The 16,348-nt window shown below is 36.0% G+C and overlaps 1 protein-coding gene across 2 annotated transcripts in view; it reads left to right on the plus strand.

Moving 5' to 3' along the window:
- The window catches only part of HDX (highly divergent homeobox), a 280,072-nt gene extending 264,776 nt beyond the window's left edge, over positions 1-15,296 (plus strand). For both annotated transcript variants that reach the window (XM_077146730.1, XM_077146731.1), the window contains exons 9-10: positions 8,728-8,850; positions 11,174-15,296. In XM_077146730.1, coding sequence (XP_077002845.1) covers positions 8,728-8,850; positions 11,174-11,299 — 249 coding nt within the window. In that variant the 3' untranslated portion in view covers positions 11,300-15,296. The remainder of the gene's footprint in view (positions 1-8,727; positions 8,851-11,173) is intronic.
- Positions 15,297-16,348: the final 1,052 nt, after the last annotated feature.

The raw sequence follows: 16,348 nt of genomic DNA on the forward strand, positions 1-16,348 counted from the left end.
TTCTTCAGTGTCTGTGATGATGGACCCCCTTTCATTTCTGATTTTGCTTGTTTGCATCCTCTCTCTTTTTCTTTGTCAGCTTTGCTAGTGGTCCATTGATTTTATTGATTTTCTCAAAGAATCAACTTTTGGTTTTATTGATTCTTTCTATTGTTATTTTGTTCTCCCACTCATTTAACTGTGCTTTAATCATTGTTATTTGTCTTCTTCTATTTGTTTTGATGTTAGCTTGCTGTTCTTTCTCAAGTTCCTCCAAGTAAGCAATTAAGTCCTCAATTTTTGCTCTTTCTTCTTTAATACAGGTATTTAGGGCAGTAAATTTCCCTCTCTTCCCAGCTTTTGCCACATCCCAGAAGTTCTGATATGTTGCATTCCATTTTCATTTGTCTCCAGGTAGCTACTGATTTCTCTAGCAATTTCTTCTTTGAACCATTCACTGTTCAAGAGTATGTTATTTAATCTCCATATATTTGTGAGAGGTCTTGTTCCATTGTGATCAAAGAAAATGCTTTCAATAATTTCGATGCTTTTACATTTATAAAGACCTATTTTGTGCCCCAGCATATGATCTATCCTGGAGGATGTTCCATGAGCACTAGAGAGGAATGTATATCGTGGTGTTTTGGAGTATAACAACCTATATATGTATGTTAGATATAATTTATTTATCACATTGTTTAAATTCTCTATTTCCTTGATGATTCTCTGTCTGTTTTATCTATAGAGGAGAGTGGTGTATTGAAGTATCCTACTATTATTGTTGAAACATCTATCACTCCCTTCAGTTTTGCTAAAGTCTGTCTCATATACTTTGAGCTCCTTGAATGGGTGCACAGAATATATAATTGTTATTTCTTCTTGGCTAATTGTCCCTTTTACTAATATATAGTGTCCTTCTTTGTTTCTTATGATGTCTTTACATTTAAAGTCTATTTTGTCTGATATTAGTATAGCAACTCCTACTTTCTTTTGGTTACAACTTGCATGGACCATCTTTTTCCATCCTTTCACTTTCAATTTATTTGTACCCTTGTGTCTAAGATGAATCTCCTATAAGCAGCATATTGCTGTATTATATCTCTTAGTCCATTCTACCAATATGTATCTTTTAATTGTTAAGTTTAGTCAGTTGACATTCAAAATTATTACTGTAAATACATTTCTTGAATCCACCATCTTATCCTTTGGATTTTATTTTTCAGTTATTTATATAATTTTCCTTCTTTCTCTATTTATCCTTTAAGCTACCACTACTGATACTTCTCAATTCTGTGCCCTACTCCAGACGTCCCTCTTCAGTCTTTTTATTTCAGCCAGCAGATCTCCCTTTAGTATTTCTTGTAGGCCCAGTCTCTTGTTGACAAATTCTTTCGGGATTTGTTTGTCTGTGAAAATATTAATCTGTCCCTCACTTTTGAAGGAATATTTGGCTGGGTACAGAATTCTTGGCTGGAAGTCTTTCTCTTTCAAGATCTCAAATATATCATGCCACTGCCTTCTCACCTCCATAGTGCCAGTTGAGTAGCCTGAACTCAGTCTTATGTGGTTTTCCTTGTATGTAGTAGGTTGTTTTGTCTTGCCACTTTCAGTTTTTTTTTTTTGTTTCTCTTCAACATTTGAGAGACTAATTGGTATGTGTCTTGGGGTAGGCCTATGGATTTAGCCTATTTGGAGCTCATTGAGCTTCTTTAGTTTGCATATTTATGTCTTTTGTAAGGGTTGGGAAGTTTTCCCCCATTATATCCTCAATTAATCTTCCCAGCCCTTTACTCTTCTCTTCTTCTTCTTGGATACCAATGACTCGTATTTGTGCCCTTTGTTTTGTCCATAATTTCCCTGAGATCCAATTCAATTTTTTCCATCTCTTTTGCATCCTCAAAATCAGTTGTCCTGTCCTCTAATTCTCTTATTCTTTCTTTTGCCTCTTCAAATCTGCTATTGTGTGTCCTTAGTTTATTTTTTTATTTGGGGTACCCTATCTTTAATCTCTGTTATATTTGCTATTTTTTTATTTATTCTTTCAAAGTCCTCTTTATGCTCTTCTAGAGTATTCTTGATCTCCTTTATGTCATTAGCCATCCCACTGATTTATTTAGTAGAGTTATATGAACATCTTTGATTAGTTGTTCCAAAGTCTGTGTTTTCTCTGATGTTTCAATTTGGTCATCCAACTGGTCTATGTCTGTCTGCATCGTCTTATGGTTCGTGATTGTCTGTTGTCTTCATGTCTATAAATATCTTGATAGAGTTACTTTGGAAGTTGATTTTCTTCAGTAGTCTACAGCTTTGTATTCATGGGATTTGTATGGAGCAGGTTGCAGGGTGTGGGGAGGGGCAAAACAGTGCAGTGATGGCTTGCGGTGGTGCCTGTGAGCATGGGTGTGAGTCACAGAGCTGTGGATATGCTGTGCTGGGGCCACTGGGGCAAGGTGCAGCTCAGGCAGTTCTTGGAAAGCAGGAGCAGTATGTGGCATAGGGGACACAGATGTCGGTTGTGTCAGGAATTGGATGGGGGTGCTGAGCAGATGTGTAGGGGCTGGTATGTGGGCAGTATTTGAGTGGGCATGTGAAGCATGCAGGTTGTGGTTGTCAGGGTATGGTGTGCAAGGCACAGAAGTCGGCATAGGAGAGCAGGGTGCGGGTGTGTCCTTGCGTGGGGGAGAGCTCCAGGGGGCCCGGGATGCAGATGCACAAGTGCATAGATGCACAAGTGTATAAGAACATAGGTTGCAGAGGTTGCGGAACACGTGTCGGGGTGGGTGATAACCAATGTGCAGGGTCCTGGCATGGGTGAGCAGGTGTGGGGCATAAGTTAGGAGTACATGCTTGTGGCAGACATGTACGTGAGAGCACCTGCCAGGTGTGGGAGAAGGGCCCTTGTGCAGGGGCCTGGGACAAGTGAGTACATTTGTGCAGGATGGGGGGGTAGTGGAGGGCAGGAGTCAAGAGGTTGCTGCATGGATATGTGGGTGCCCGGCAGGGTGGCTGTGGCTGTGCCCAAGGCCTTGGTGTGCAGTACTTAGTGCCCAAGGGCAGTGGGGTGGTATTGCCCTTGCATGAGCTAGGGGAAGGTGTGGCCTGTATACACAGGTCAGTGCTTGCTTAGAGCTGAGGGGCATGATGTGAGTGAGCACATGTGCGTGCACATGTCTAAGGGGCTGAATGCTTGTGTGTGTGTGTGCAGAGTTCAGGGGGTGCCAGGAGGGGCTGAGCGACTATATGGGATGTGTGCAGGTGTGGCCTGGGTATGAAAGTGAACTCCTGCACTCTGGCTGCAGGTGGCAGGGAAGGGAAGGTGGAGGTCAAGAGGTAGGACGAGGGTTTGCGGGTCTCAGGAAGGGCAGGGCAAGACTGTGCCCCAGGGTGAGAGAGGTGGACAGGACTGTGTGCATGTGTTGGGCGGGGGTGTGGGGTGGGGATGCGCGGGGAGGGGTGTTGGGGTGGGGTGCTTGGAGCACGGTTGGGGGAGCAGGTGACAGAGCTCAGGTGCATGTGGTGTGGGGGAGTTGCAGATTGTGGGGCAGGGGCAGGGCGTGTGAGGGTAGTGCTCTTAAGGAATGGCTTGGCTTACTTCCTTGTCCCTGTCTCCCTGTCTATGCACTCCTGAGGGCTCTGGGCCTCTGTTTGGTAGGGGATGCATTAGGCTGTTTGCACTAGATGAATGGTCTCTGGTTCTCTGTGTCTCAGTTCTTCTTTTTCAACCAGGGCCTCCCTATGTGGTATAGAAGACCCACCCAGGTCACTTATACCCTGGAATTACTCTCCCGGTCATTTTTATATCACTTCTCTAGCTGTCCCTTTAAGCAGGGGTGAACTCGACCTATCCTCTTCCACCAACTTCCCAGAACTCCAATGTCATTTTTTAAATGTTAATGAAAGGGGATATATATATTTTTTCCAGTGACCCTGGCTAATTCTACATTGAACTGCAACTTGTTTTGAAGACCAAATTATTTTTTTATTTAATAATGTACCTGCTCTAGAAATTTAAAAACAATACCCAAATCAAATACAGAGTGAATACGAATAAAGATGAATTTTTCTTAATGTCACTTGTTACAGAACCAAAAGGCTTACTTTGACAGCATGCCATACATAATTTTGTTTTTATTAACTTTTGACATAAGCTATCTGTCAGTATGTCATTATGCTTTCTGCATAGATGTGTATTGGTGTTCCTTTGTTAATCAGTATCTTATCTCACTAAATAATTTTAGGACCTTCTGAGATTTTGGCAACTCTTTCTACACTCAAAAGTGCTTTTCTTGGAATATCATCAGAGTTCATAGAAGTGGCTAATAATTTCAAGATTTTAACAGAAAATAAAATTTAATCAGAAAAGACAACAAATGTCATTTTCTCAAAAATCTTTACAGATTTATTATAAATGAATGTTATGTCATTCAATAGATTCTGTTTTCCAAATGTTCGTAACAGGTTGGACTTTAAATTTTAAATATTGTCAATACAGGAGCAAACTATTCTTAGAAATTTATTTCTTAGATGGTCAAAAAGAACAACACACTCCTATGTTTAAATTATATTTCCAACTAACAGAATTATAAAGTTGTTAGTTCTAATATAAAAGAGATCATACTGATCTCTCCTATATGGTCATATATTTCTAAATATGCATTTCAGGATTAAAACGGCTCTATAAGCCACTACTTGGCACAAGAGTGGAAACTATAGCCAAGAGGACTGAATTGCACAGCTGTTAAGTGTATTCCACTTAGGACTTGCAAACAGATCAGACAGGATTGGGTCTGGGGCTCAGAAGATTCTTTCCAGGACCTCTCCCCTCTTGGGTGCCAGCCCACTTGAGCAGACTTGGAGCTGAAGACCAGGGCAGGGAAAGGCAGAAAACCAGTGTTTTCTGTTGTAACAAATACTGTGGGAACAGGTTTTCTGTCCTTTACTACCACAGTAGAGATGTGTTTTATAACACACCACCATCTTACATAAACTTTTTTTAACTCCCAAAAACCAGTACTTATAATATAAAATATATCTTTTTCTAATCCTTATTAAAAATTTTTCCATTCATCTCATCTACAAACTTTGTTACCTTCATTCTAAAGTAAGGCTAAATGAAACCTTATGGCAGTTATTGTTTCTGATTTCGGGATGTTGATTTTAAACATTTAATCTGACTTCAGAGAAAACCGTTACACTCTGTTTACATTCACATGCTAGTGTTCCTTGTTTTTGGAAGAAAATCACTTAGTCAATTTTGTATGTTTATCCACCATAAGCTTCTTGAAAACATATATTTATCCATCTTTGTATTACCTAGCCTACAGCCTGGCACATACGTATTCAGTAACCAATTACTGAGTGAGTGAATAAATTATTCAATTTTCTTTGAAGTAACATTAATAGTATTATACAAGTACTCATTTATATAAAATTAATTAATATCCAGAGTTGGATCATTATAAATTATTCTCTCCCTCACTGAATTAAACATTCTCATTTTTCTTGGGATTACTTGTAATAAAGTAAAAGAATGCTTCCTATGTGCATTTGATAATTATTACTATGCAACAATGAATATTCAGTTTAGGCATAAGGGGAAGTTCTGATTGAGATCTATCTCTAGAAATAACATCGCTAGGAAATTTAAACTAACTCAAAATGCTTATGAGATGAGTTGATGGGCTAAATCCCTGAGGTATGAGTACCTATGTCATAAAATAATGCCTCAACTTGGAAGTCATTAATAGTTCACTCAGAGATAAAAGCTTTGGTCTACATGGAATCTCAAGTGCTCTCTACAATGTTCTTGGAAAAGAATTTGACAAAGTTTATTGGGAATTGTTCTAGTTTGCTAGCTGCTGGAATGCAATATACCAGAAATGGAATGGCTTTTAAAAGGGAGAATTTAATGAGTTGCAAGTTTACAGTTCTAAGGCTGAGAAAATGTCCCAATTAAAACAAGTCTATAGAAATGTCCAATCAAAGGCATCCAGGGAAAGATACCTTGCTTCAAGAAGGCCGATGAAGTTCAGGGTTTCTCTCTCAAGTGAGATGGCACATGGCGAACACAGTCAGGGCTTCTCTCTCGGCTGGAAGGGCACACGGCGAACACGGCGTCATCTGCCAGCCTTGTCTCCTGGCTCCCCGCCCCACGAAGCTCCCCGGGAGGCACCTTCCCCCCCTCATCTCCAAAGGTTGCTGGCTGGTGGACTCTCTGCTTCGTGGTGCTGCAGCATTCTCTGCTCTCTCTGAATCTCTCTCTCCAAAATATTTCCTCTTTTATAGGACTTCAGAAACTAATCAAGACCCACTCAAATGGGTGGAGACATGTCATCCCCTAATCCGGTTTAACAACCATTCTTAACTAAATCACATCAACCAGGGAAATGATCCAATCACAGTTTCAAACATACAATATTGAATAGAGATTATTCTACCTTTATGAAATGGGATTTATATTGAAACATGGCTTTTCTTAGGGGGCATGCTTCCTTTCAAACCAGCACAGGAATGTAGGTAGGATTTTAACAACATGAAAAGTGAGCTAGATCTTGTTTTGTGAAATTACGTTACTAATGTTACCTTACTAATTCCTCTCACAAGCATTCCATTTACTTAGGAAAATATATCAAGTGCATATACATTACTGCCTGTAATCTAAGAAGTGTTTAATAACTTTGCAAAAAGCAGCTCCAAGAAGAAAATGTCTGCAATATTACAATTATCTTAAAGCTGTTTATGTCTTTCAAACGTTGCCTACATATTGAGCAAGAGGGATGTTTGTCATAAAAATTAGAGAGCTACATACCAAAAGACTCTTTCTGACTTTTGCAAATGTAAATAAATATTTTCAAAGTGTTTTCTAACAGACTGTGAGTGCAGCTGAGAAGGACTGTCTATTCAAACTAGACACTGCTATAATGATGATAGCTCCTGTATTTGAAAATACTTGCCAGTCAACACTTTACTAACTCTAATGCTCTGACTATGAATACTACTAAAGAACAAAGACTTAGAATTAATAAAATGCAATACTGCAAGAACATGTTAAATTTTATTATGATGCTTGCTTTTGACTTAGATTGTTGTAGAATGCCTCTGAGTAAAGAATTCAGCTTGTGCAGAAGATTTACTTGACATTAAAATGGTCTGAACATGAAGCAGTTTTATTATACAAAAGAATATTTAAACTGATAAAGTAAATGATGGCATAAACATGATCATAGATTGAATGTAATTAGTACAATAGCATCCTCTCAACTGAGACAACAAAAGTACCAACAGAATTAACTAATTTTAATGTAGCTTACTGAGAAAACAATGTTAAACATCCTGTAATGCTTTCTGCAGAGAATACTCCTAGCTATTTTCATGAGTTATTTTTTTTTTGGCAAAGGGACTAGGTAATCATTTTTATTTCTTAATATGGTTGATTGATATATAACATCCATAAAATAAATTCACTTCTTTATGTATGCAGTTAGATGAGTTTTGACAAGTGTACGTAGTTATGTAACCACCACGATTTGTTTATTCACCAACTGATGAACACTTGGGTTGTTTACAATTTTTGGCTATTATAAATAAACCTGCTCTGAATATTCAGGTATACATCTTTTCGTGGGTATCCTTCCTTCCTTTCTTCCTTCCTTCCTTCTTTCCTTCCTTCCTTCTTTCCTTCCTTCTTTCTTTCCTTCCTTCCTTCCTTCCTTCCTTCCTTCCTTCCTTCCTTCCTTCCTTCCTTCCTTCCTTCCTTCCTTCCTTCCTTCCTTCCTTCCTTTTCTTTTTGGCATATGAAATTACAATTGTGCCACTACTGTCTCATGAATGACTATCCTTTGTCTATTGAATTACTTCAACATATTTTTTGAAAATCAATTGATAAAAAATGTGTGTGTTAATTTCTGGACTCTTCTATTTCATTTATTCATATATCTATCCTTATGCCACACTTTCTTGATTACTATAGATTTAATAATAAGTATTTTCAGAGCACTTTCAGGTCCACTGTCTTGGTTGAGCCCCATAACTCTTAAGGCCAAAGCTGCCAAGGATTACCAGTATTATATCCATTTTACTAATGAGCAAGCAGAGGCACAGAGAGGTTAATTGGCCTACCAAAAATTACTCAGTTATCAGTAGACCAGGCACCAAACACCCTTAAATCCTATACAACTAGAAAAAAATAGTGAAGAGAGACTGAGCCTCAAATCCGTGGTACATTCAGAGATACTTTCTGAATGACAGACTCGTAGATAATGGAACGGGGACAGTGAACTACTAAGATAGTCTTCGTAATAATTTCAGTCTCTCCTTTGTACAAAATAATAACATTTATTGTTCTCAGTATTTGGCTTTTGTGAATGGTACATTCAACATTACTTCATCTGCTAGTGTTCTTTACTTGGGGTTTATTGGACTGTTTATTCTTAATATTTGTACAAGTGTTAATTAGGTTTGATATAGGAAGGGACTTTCCAAGAAAGAACTGTTTCTTGGTTTTTCTTTTACTGGAATTTATGTGATTGCATTTTTGTCCTTGCAAATTGTTTTCTATTGTTTACTTAAAATATAGCTTTTGAGTAATAGGATAATTTTCTTCTGTGCTTTATATTCCTTTTTATTAAAGGTTTATTTTCTTTATAGTCCCTCTAATTTGATTGGTCTTTACAATTTTATTGTGCATCAAGCGTGTACAGTCTTAGGCTTACATAAGATAATTGTATTGTTTGATGTTTTCTCCTTCAGAATGAAGAAGTCAGATTCATTGAAAATGAGCTAGAGATTCAAAAACGAAAATACTTTAAACTTCAGACTTTTGTTAGAAGCTTGATACTAGCTATGAAAGCTGATAATAAGGAACAACAGCAGGTAGGTCCCAGAAGAGACTAATAAGCTGCAATATATTGTGTTGAAAAATAGTACATCACATTTGGATTCTTCATATTTTTCCATTTTTATGCTTCATTCCAGCTTGGCATGGAAGAAGTATTTATTATGTTGTGACCTTTTTTTAGCACAGCTTTCTTGAAAATAGATATTTGGATTTTGTGTGCAACTTCAGTGAGAAATCAGAATGACTGATTAGCATACTTTATTATTTCTAGACTTTAAATAGGGAGAAGCTAACGTTTTAAAATCAATTTAATAGAAACATCTCAAAATGTTTCTAGAGATGAGGCTATTTAACTGGAGAATGAAATATGGGGACTTTTTGTACGTGAAAGAATTAAGGCAGTTGCCTCTCTTTCTGCTCTCAGTTACCTTCAGTCCCTACTAGAGTTCAAAAAGTATTTGGATACATTCCATTCCATGATATATTATTCCTCACTAAGTAAATATGAAATTAATTTATAAAATTATTTGTGATCATAGTGAACATCTTTTATTTTTCCAATTTAAGTAATGTGTTTGATTCCTCTACTCCAAATATGAAATGTAATGTCTTTTGTCTCTGTGAATGTTTGTTAACAAATTTTTCCAAAATTACATGTTATTTATCATATTTTCAGGTGAAATCTATATTATATTAAACTTGCTGAAAAGAATTTTATTACATATTCCATTTAATGATAAATGCTACCAAACTTGCTTGTGCATTGTATACCACCACACATTGTATACCACCATCATTATTTAGGATGATAGCATCAGAGGTTTTTATTCAGTAAGTAACCTCAGGAGTACAGAAATCTATCCTACACATCCAAGCAAGACTGCATGTAGCCCATCCCAGGCATCTCTAGGAAAAAAGATTAAAATGTTAGCATCCCACAATTTTCCTTTTGTTTTTCAAAGAAAACTGTCTTTAATATGGCTTCTTAGCAATTGCAAAGTGAATTAAATCCAGTGATATTTCTCATAGACCCTGACTAGCCATTGTTAGCAAAGGCTTTGTTGCACTTGGGTTTGGGTTAGTGGTAAACCAGTATTATCAAAGAAAATGGTTGTGCCCAAGTACTGCAATGCAGCACCTTAAAAAGCACATAACACTTTTCTGTGACCTGGTGTTTCATTTCAGAGAAAAAGATCTTGAAAAGTAACTTTTCTTACAGATACAATTTAGTCTTACAGAGCATGAAAATGAGGAGGAAGTACCCAATCTTGCCTCTGATCTACAAGCAAAAAGTATAGGATTCGCAGTTTTCACTTCTTTTAAGAAAATAAGAGTATACTCTCTTTTTTCAATAGTGGATTTAATATGTTCTTCAACATGCCATGCTGTTCTGTTACTTAATTGGGTTGTGGGAAGCTTTCATTTGTTCTTGTACATTAGGTCCAGGAGCCTACGACTGCACCCAGAGACCATATTACAAGTAATGATCATTAAAAATTGCTCAGATATGCTACATTATTTTTAGTATTGGGAGCAGCAAATCAATCATTTAGTCACAATTTCTTATGATTATGTGGGCATCACCACTGTCAGCCACATAAATCCAGATTAATCACTTATTACAGTATGCAGGCATGTTCTGCAACTCCAGATGAAACAATATGACCATGACAAAACTTAACTCATCTTTCTTGGCTTATCCAATTAATCAGAGGAATGGGCAACACTTTAGAAATACCATTGCAAAAACAAGATTCACTGGTTCTGCCATGCCCTGGTGGGTGCTTGGCCATCTCTAGATAAAGATATAGCTAAGGAAATTTAAAAATCCTTTTTTCTTTGCAAATTGTTAAAGTTTAAAGCACTGTAACTGAAACTCCTAACTGCTAAGTCCATTCTTTCACTGATGTATAAAATAGTCTTTTGTGAAATGCATTTTTCTTTAAAAGAAAGCATAACTGGGTAGAAATATTTTAATGAGGAATATAACTTTAAAGCTCTCTAGCAATAATCAATGAATGTTCAAAGCTAGTATGAAAATCACTTACTTCAAACACTTCAAAGCACTTGGTTCAGGATATTTGCTTATTTTCCCTCTTGATTTTCCCCTTTGTCCATGGTTCTATCTGCATGATCAACACTCTCAACATCTAGGGTCTTACTACTTCCTTCATAGCTTATGAAGAATTTTTCTTTTAAATAAGATCTTGTATAAGATACTGGAAGAGAAATGGTCCTTTCTTCAACTCTTTAAGCATAAATCAAAATGAGAGTACGCACATTTAAGATAAAATTAGAAAAAAAAGCAATTACTAAAATCCACATACTAATCCAAAAAAAATTATTTTTCTGACTCAGGCACTGCTGTCAGATTTACCTCCTGAATTAGAAGAGCTGGATTTCAATCATGCTACGCCGGAGCCTGATGATACCTCATTCAGTGTGTCTTCTTTATCAGAGAAAAATGCCTCAGACAGTTTGTGATTTGAGAGAGAGGGGAATATATGCTACAGCCTTTTGGTTGCCTAAAAGGTGTGCATTTCAGGATAACTTTATTCTGTGGCCCAATATTCTTCACTGGGAGAAAACAAATTGTGTGAAACAGATATATTCTGTGAAGGATGAACAAGATATAATGGCTGCAATGTACACTGCAAGAAATATATATGAAATTTAAAAACATTGTTTAAGAGTTATTTTCCAAACTGATGGAACTCTGGGGAAAAATTGTATTTAATTTTGAGCAGTTCAGCTATGAAATGCATAGTGTCTAGTTTCTGAAAGATGTTTGTTTGATTTTATAGAAGAGTCTTAGTTTTAGTGATAATTTTGAACAGAGACACAAAAATGAAGATATTTCAACATTACTTATCAAGTTGCTGAAACTTGATTAGCCTTGTTTTTGGAGCCATTATATCTTCTTTCCTCCTCTTTCCTTTCCCTGTCATCCACATGTACTTTTACTCAGGAAAGTGAACTGAAATTTGAAAAGAAAACTGTATTATTTAAACTGGGATTTATTTTTCATCCCTTATGAGAATCTGACTGAAGCTAATGATTGAAAAGTGAACTGATTACTAATCTGTAATTGTTAAATTGCTGGTATTCTTCCATTAACTAACACAAATATTTGGGGGGAGGGGGAATATACTATGGAAAACTAACCTACCAACATAAAGTCAAATAAATTATTAAGTGTACAGAAAAAGCATATATATTATAAAAGATTAGTTTTAATGGGAATTCTTCATTGCTGCATATGAGAAAAATTGATAGGATTCATATTCTACTAGTAAATTCGTGTAACTGAGTTAGATAAAATGTTGCACAATATAAGCTTGACACTATCTTCATAATATCTTTTTTCAGTTCTTGTTTTTTATGAAACAGGAAGTCAAGGTAAGCCACTGAGATTATATTTTATCTAGCTCTGCCACAAAATTTACCTCATTTCCACACAAGGCCTGTACAGAGCCATCAGCCAAGGATGATATCCAAAAAGTGTTATCTACTACTTTGATTGTAAATCAGAGTCCTCTGAATTTCCTGAATACTTTTCTATGACTACACACCTAAAATGAGCATGTTACCCAGTTGTTTTGTTGGTAGGTTCCAGGTGGCAACACACTGTAAACTATTCTTTGCAGATCTTCCCTTCCTAGGTACCATATGGCATTACCAAGGCCTATAAAAGGGAAAATGTCAGTTCCTCTCTGTATTCATATATTTGTGACTTGACAGTGTAAAATTGTGTTTGTATGGTTAAATAACTATCTATAACCTAAAATATTAATGAGGTAGATAGGTGGCAGTTTTGGCCATCAAGTTTCCATTTCAGGTAAATTTTTTTTTGCAGTTTGTAATTAAAATCGATTTTGATTTTGGAATTCACATACACCAACTTCTCAAGGCAGAAAAGCAGTCATGAATGTCTTTAACCTTGAAAAGTACCATTCTGCTGTTTGGTACCTTTGTTAGCAGGAATATTTCAGTAGTTAGGTTATGTCCTCTTAATGCTGAAGGCCATTTGGGTCTTTGAAAATGATGGTTAGAATTTCCTCCTGACAAGTCGAATTCCGTTCAAAGAGAAAAGAGTATTAAATAACAGAACATCAGATATTAGGATTAAATTTATCAGTTCACACAAATTTCTCTAAGAGACAGAGATCTCACTCTGTTTATTTATTTATAAACAAATAAATAAACCATTTTCTAGAGTAGCATGAACAGGTTCTAGGTCTCTCCTACAGTCTCCTTCTTAGTTATTGAGTCTGTCTTTTAACTTTAGTTTCTTCTGCTTCAATTTACGCCCCTTCTTATTTGCTTCTTGTTGTAAAACAAGGATAGATGATTCTCTTCTACATCTTTTCATTTCCATGGATTCTATTTGTATTTGTCACACTTCAGCAATTAGCCAATAAACCAACAAATATCCATTGAGCTCCTCCTATAAGGAAAGCACTGTGGTAGGCATTGAATTTCAATTTCTCAGCAAGCCTTAAAGTTCAAACATAATTATTGTTAACTTTTCCAGGGCATTGATAAAATTTGTTTAAATTGAAATTCTTATGGATTTAAGGATTCTCCAAGGTATGATTCCTAAAAGAAATCCTAACCTACAATTTTGAAAGGAAGCATGATTCTCTTGTCCCAGTTTAGATAAAACTTCCATTAAAATATAAACTATATGTAAATCATAACAATAAACTCACTACTCCTTTTGTCTTGGCATTTTTGTTCCAGTACCAGAATTATCTATTCTACTATCATTGGAATTTGAAACACTTCTAAAATGAAATGGGGTCATTCTTTAGCAGGGACCAAAGGAAATACCTGCATTCAGGAAAAAAGAATCATAATTGGCAGATTGACGCAACTATGCACTGGGAATTTTGAAAAAGATGCCAAGGTCAAGTATTCAAAAACCATTTTACAGAAAGTATCTTTTTCTTTACAAGTGTACATCAGAATTGATTTTGAGACATTTAAAAGCAGGAAAAAATATCAGTTTATTAAATCTCTCATGAGCATCTTCCTGGCTGGAGTGGGGGAAGAAACGATTAGTGTTTCTTTCTTTAGGGCTTTGACACAATATTAAAACTGGCCACACTGTCTGAAGCATTTCTCAGAAAGAGAGAAACTAACATGGAAAAAAAGCCTTTTTATTTCTGTTAAACACACTTTGATGCCTGCATTTAGCTTGGGAGAGTTAAGGAATTTCTAAGCAGGAAATGTGTATTTAAGCATTTACCTTGCAATATGCATATTAAAAATTAAAAAAAAAAACTGAAGATATCTTCCTCTTTCAGCCAAGCTAAAATTAGTCACAAGAAAATGAGAATGGCAGTTTCCCCGGAGAATAGGAAAATTAGCACATGCCAGGAAAATGTAAAAAGAAAGTTGGCCTCTTCATGGAACCTGAGATGTTTTGTTATAAGGCTAGTTACCAACATCAAGACTTTTGTGCAACTTTGCAATCATGAAACAGAAATGTTTGTTATTGTTGGAGAAGAAAAGCCTGCAGCCCAGTAACACCCTGTGCTCTGTATTCTATGAAGACCTCAAAAGGTGCCCAAGATTCCATTTCTACCAAAAAAAAAAATCTATTTTGAGCCACTTTCATAATCAGCATTCTGTATGTTTGTAGGAAAAAACATAGTGATGGATTTAAAAGAGTTCTAAGTTCTGAGACTGACTTTGTTGCCTTTTGAGGGGAGGAGAGGAGGCATTCAGCCCATTTACAAGGGACTATTTCCACATCTCAGCCTGATAGCTTGTGATCATAATTAAGAGAAGTTCTGAAAGCTCTATCTTCTCTCCTTTCTCAACATTGCAGTGATGAAGTACCAGGAATATTGACTATCTTCTTAATGTATTAAATTTTCATTCAGATCCTAAAAATGCAAAACTTTTATAGGTTAGCCTTTTAGAGGACTTATCTAAAGGATGGGTCAATGAAGACATTTTCCTCTGAAGTGTTATCCTTGGCAGACAGCACTGTATCATGCTCTTCACCAAGCTATGCTTTGTAATGCTATAATGGAGGGACCTACTAACTTGTAAGCCTACAGAGAGCATAGCATTGCTCAAAACAAATCTTTAAAAAGCAGATTTGGGGGTGCATGAATCAGCAGTTCAGTGGTTAGAATGCCCACCTTCCATGCAGGAGACCCGGGTTCAATTCCCAGACCATGCACCTCCCCCCCAAAGAAAGCAGATTCTCTAAGGGGGAAAGAGAATAAACTAATATTTTCATTGAAGAATAATTATGATTGTTTCATTAAAGTGTATACTGAGTACATATTGCCCCATGTTGAAATTTTATTTTGCATTAACTTGTTAAGTAATTCCTTTAGCAACGCTGCATCCCTTTTTACTGGTACTACCTCTGAAACATGCAATCACCTGAAGACCACATCAGACTGTAATGTGAACTTTTGTAGGGTTTTTATTTAAATTTTTATAGAGGCAATAAATGATTTCCAACTAATAGACATCTACTTCTTTCTTTTAATGTTTATTTTTCTAATTCTTTGTATTTTATATAATACTGTTCCTCTTTTAAAGTGTTTTTTTTCTCTAAAAACTAAGGTTCTGATAAAAAGACAAAAAATACAGTGAGTAATAGGGTGTTGTGGATCAGGGAAGGAAGAACACAGAGTGCTCAAGTAGAAATGTGGTTGCCTTCCAAGGTTCCAGGTCGAAATTTTTTTTGTTACCAACAAGAATCTACTCCAATGACAAGGAATCAAGTGAATATTTTCTAATAAACAACATGTTTGTTTGTGATAGTATATTTAAATGGTAAAAGCAGGAAGTAAATAGCTACAGTATACGCAAGAAAAGGTATTTTTAAACCAGAATTCTTTTAAGTGGTCATGTTGAACCTAAATTCTGTCTCTCTGACACCAGTTGAGCATGCTTTTAATTTGGGTGAAATATGCTCATGCTTTCTTTGTCAAAGCCTTATACCAATTAAAGCTCTTCATGTTTCCGATATGATGGGGGAAGGGAAGAGGAGGGAAAGAAGTGTGTTTCAAGTAGCACATCAGCAGTTTTCCCTCCCTGTTGATACATTTTCAAGAATGTTACAAGGAGAACATTACATGCAAACACGCACTTTAAATGACCCAAGTCTTTCTCAGATCTGCACAAAGATGAAAACGCTGAAATACTTTGATTTTATAAAAATGAATGAGGAACACAACAAATCTATTTAAAAGACAAGTTTATGGATGAAGTATATCCATAAGAGTGAATGATATTATTCACATCCTTTGAGACTAAAGACATTTTTATATTATGTCTTACTTTAAAAATAATAGATGTTCATTGTTTTGGAAAATATAGAAAATGTAAAGAAAAACAAAACCACTTATAATCCTACTATGCATTAATAACCACAGTTACCATATTCATATATTTCATTCCAGTCCTTTTTTTCTGTATATTATATCTATTAGCAAAACTAGGATTATACTGATTATGTGGTTATGTGTCCAGCTTTTTCTTCTAATGATTTATGGAGAACAA

The sequence above is a fragment of the Tamandua tetradactyla genome, chromosome X (genome assembly GCF_023851605.1).
Source record: "Tamandua tetradactyla isolate mTamTet1 chromosome X, mTamTet1.pri, whole genome shotgun sequence".
Taxonomy (NCBI): Eukaryota; Metazoa; Chordata; class Mammalia; order Pilosa; family Myrmecophagidae; genus Tamandua; species Tamandua tetradactyla.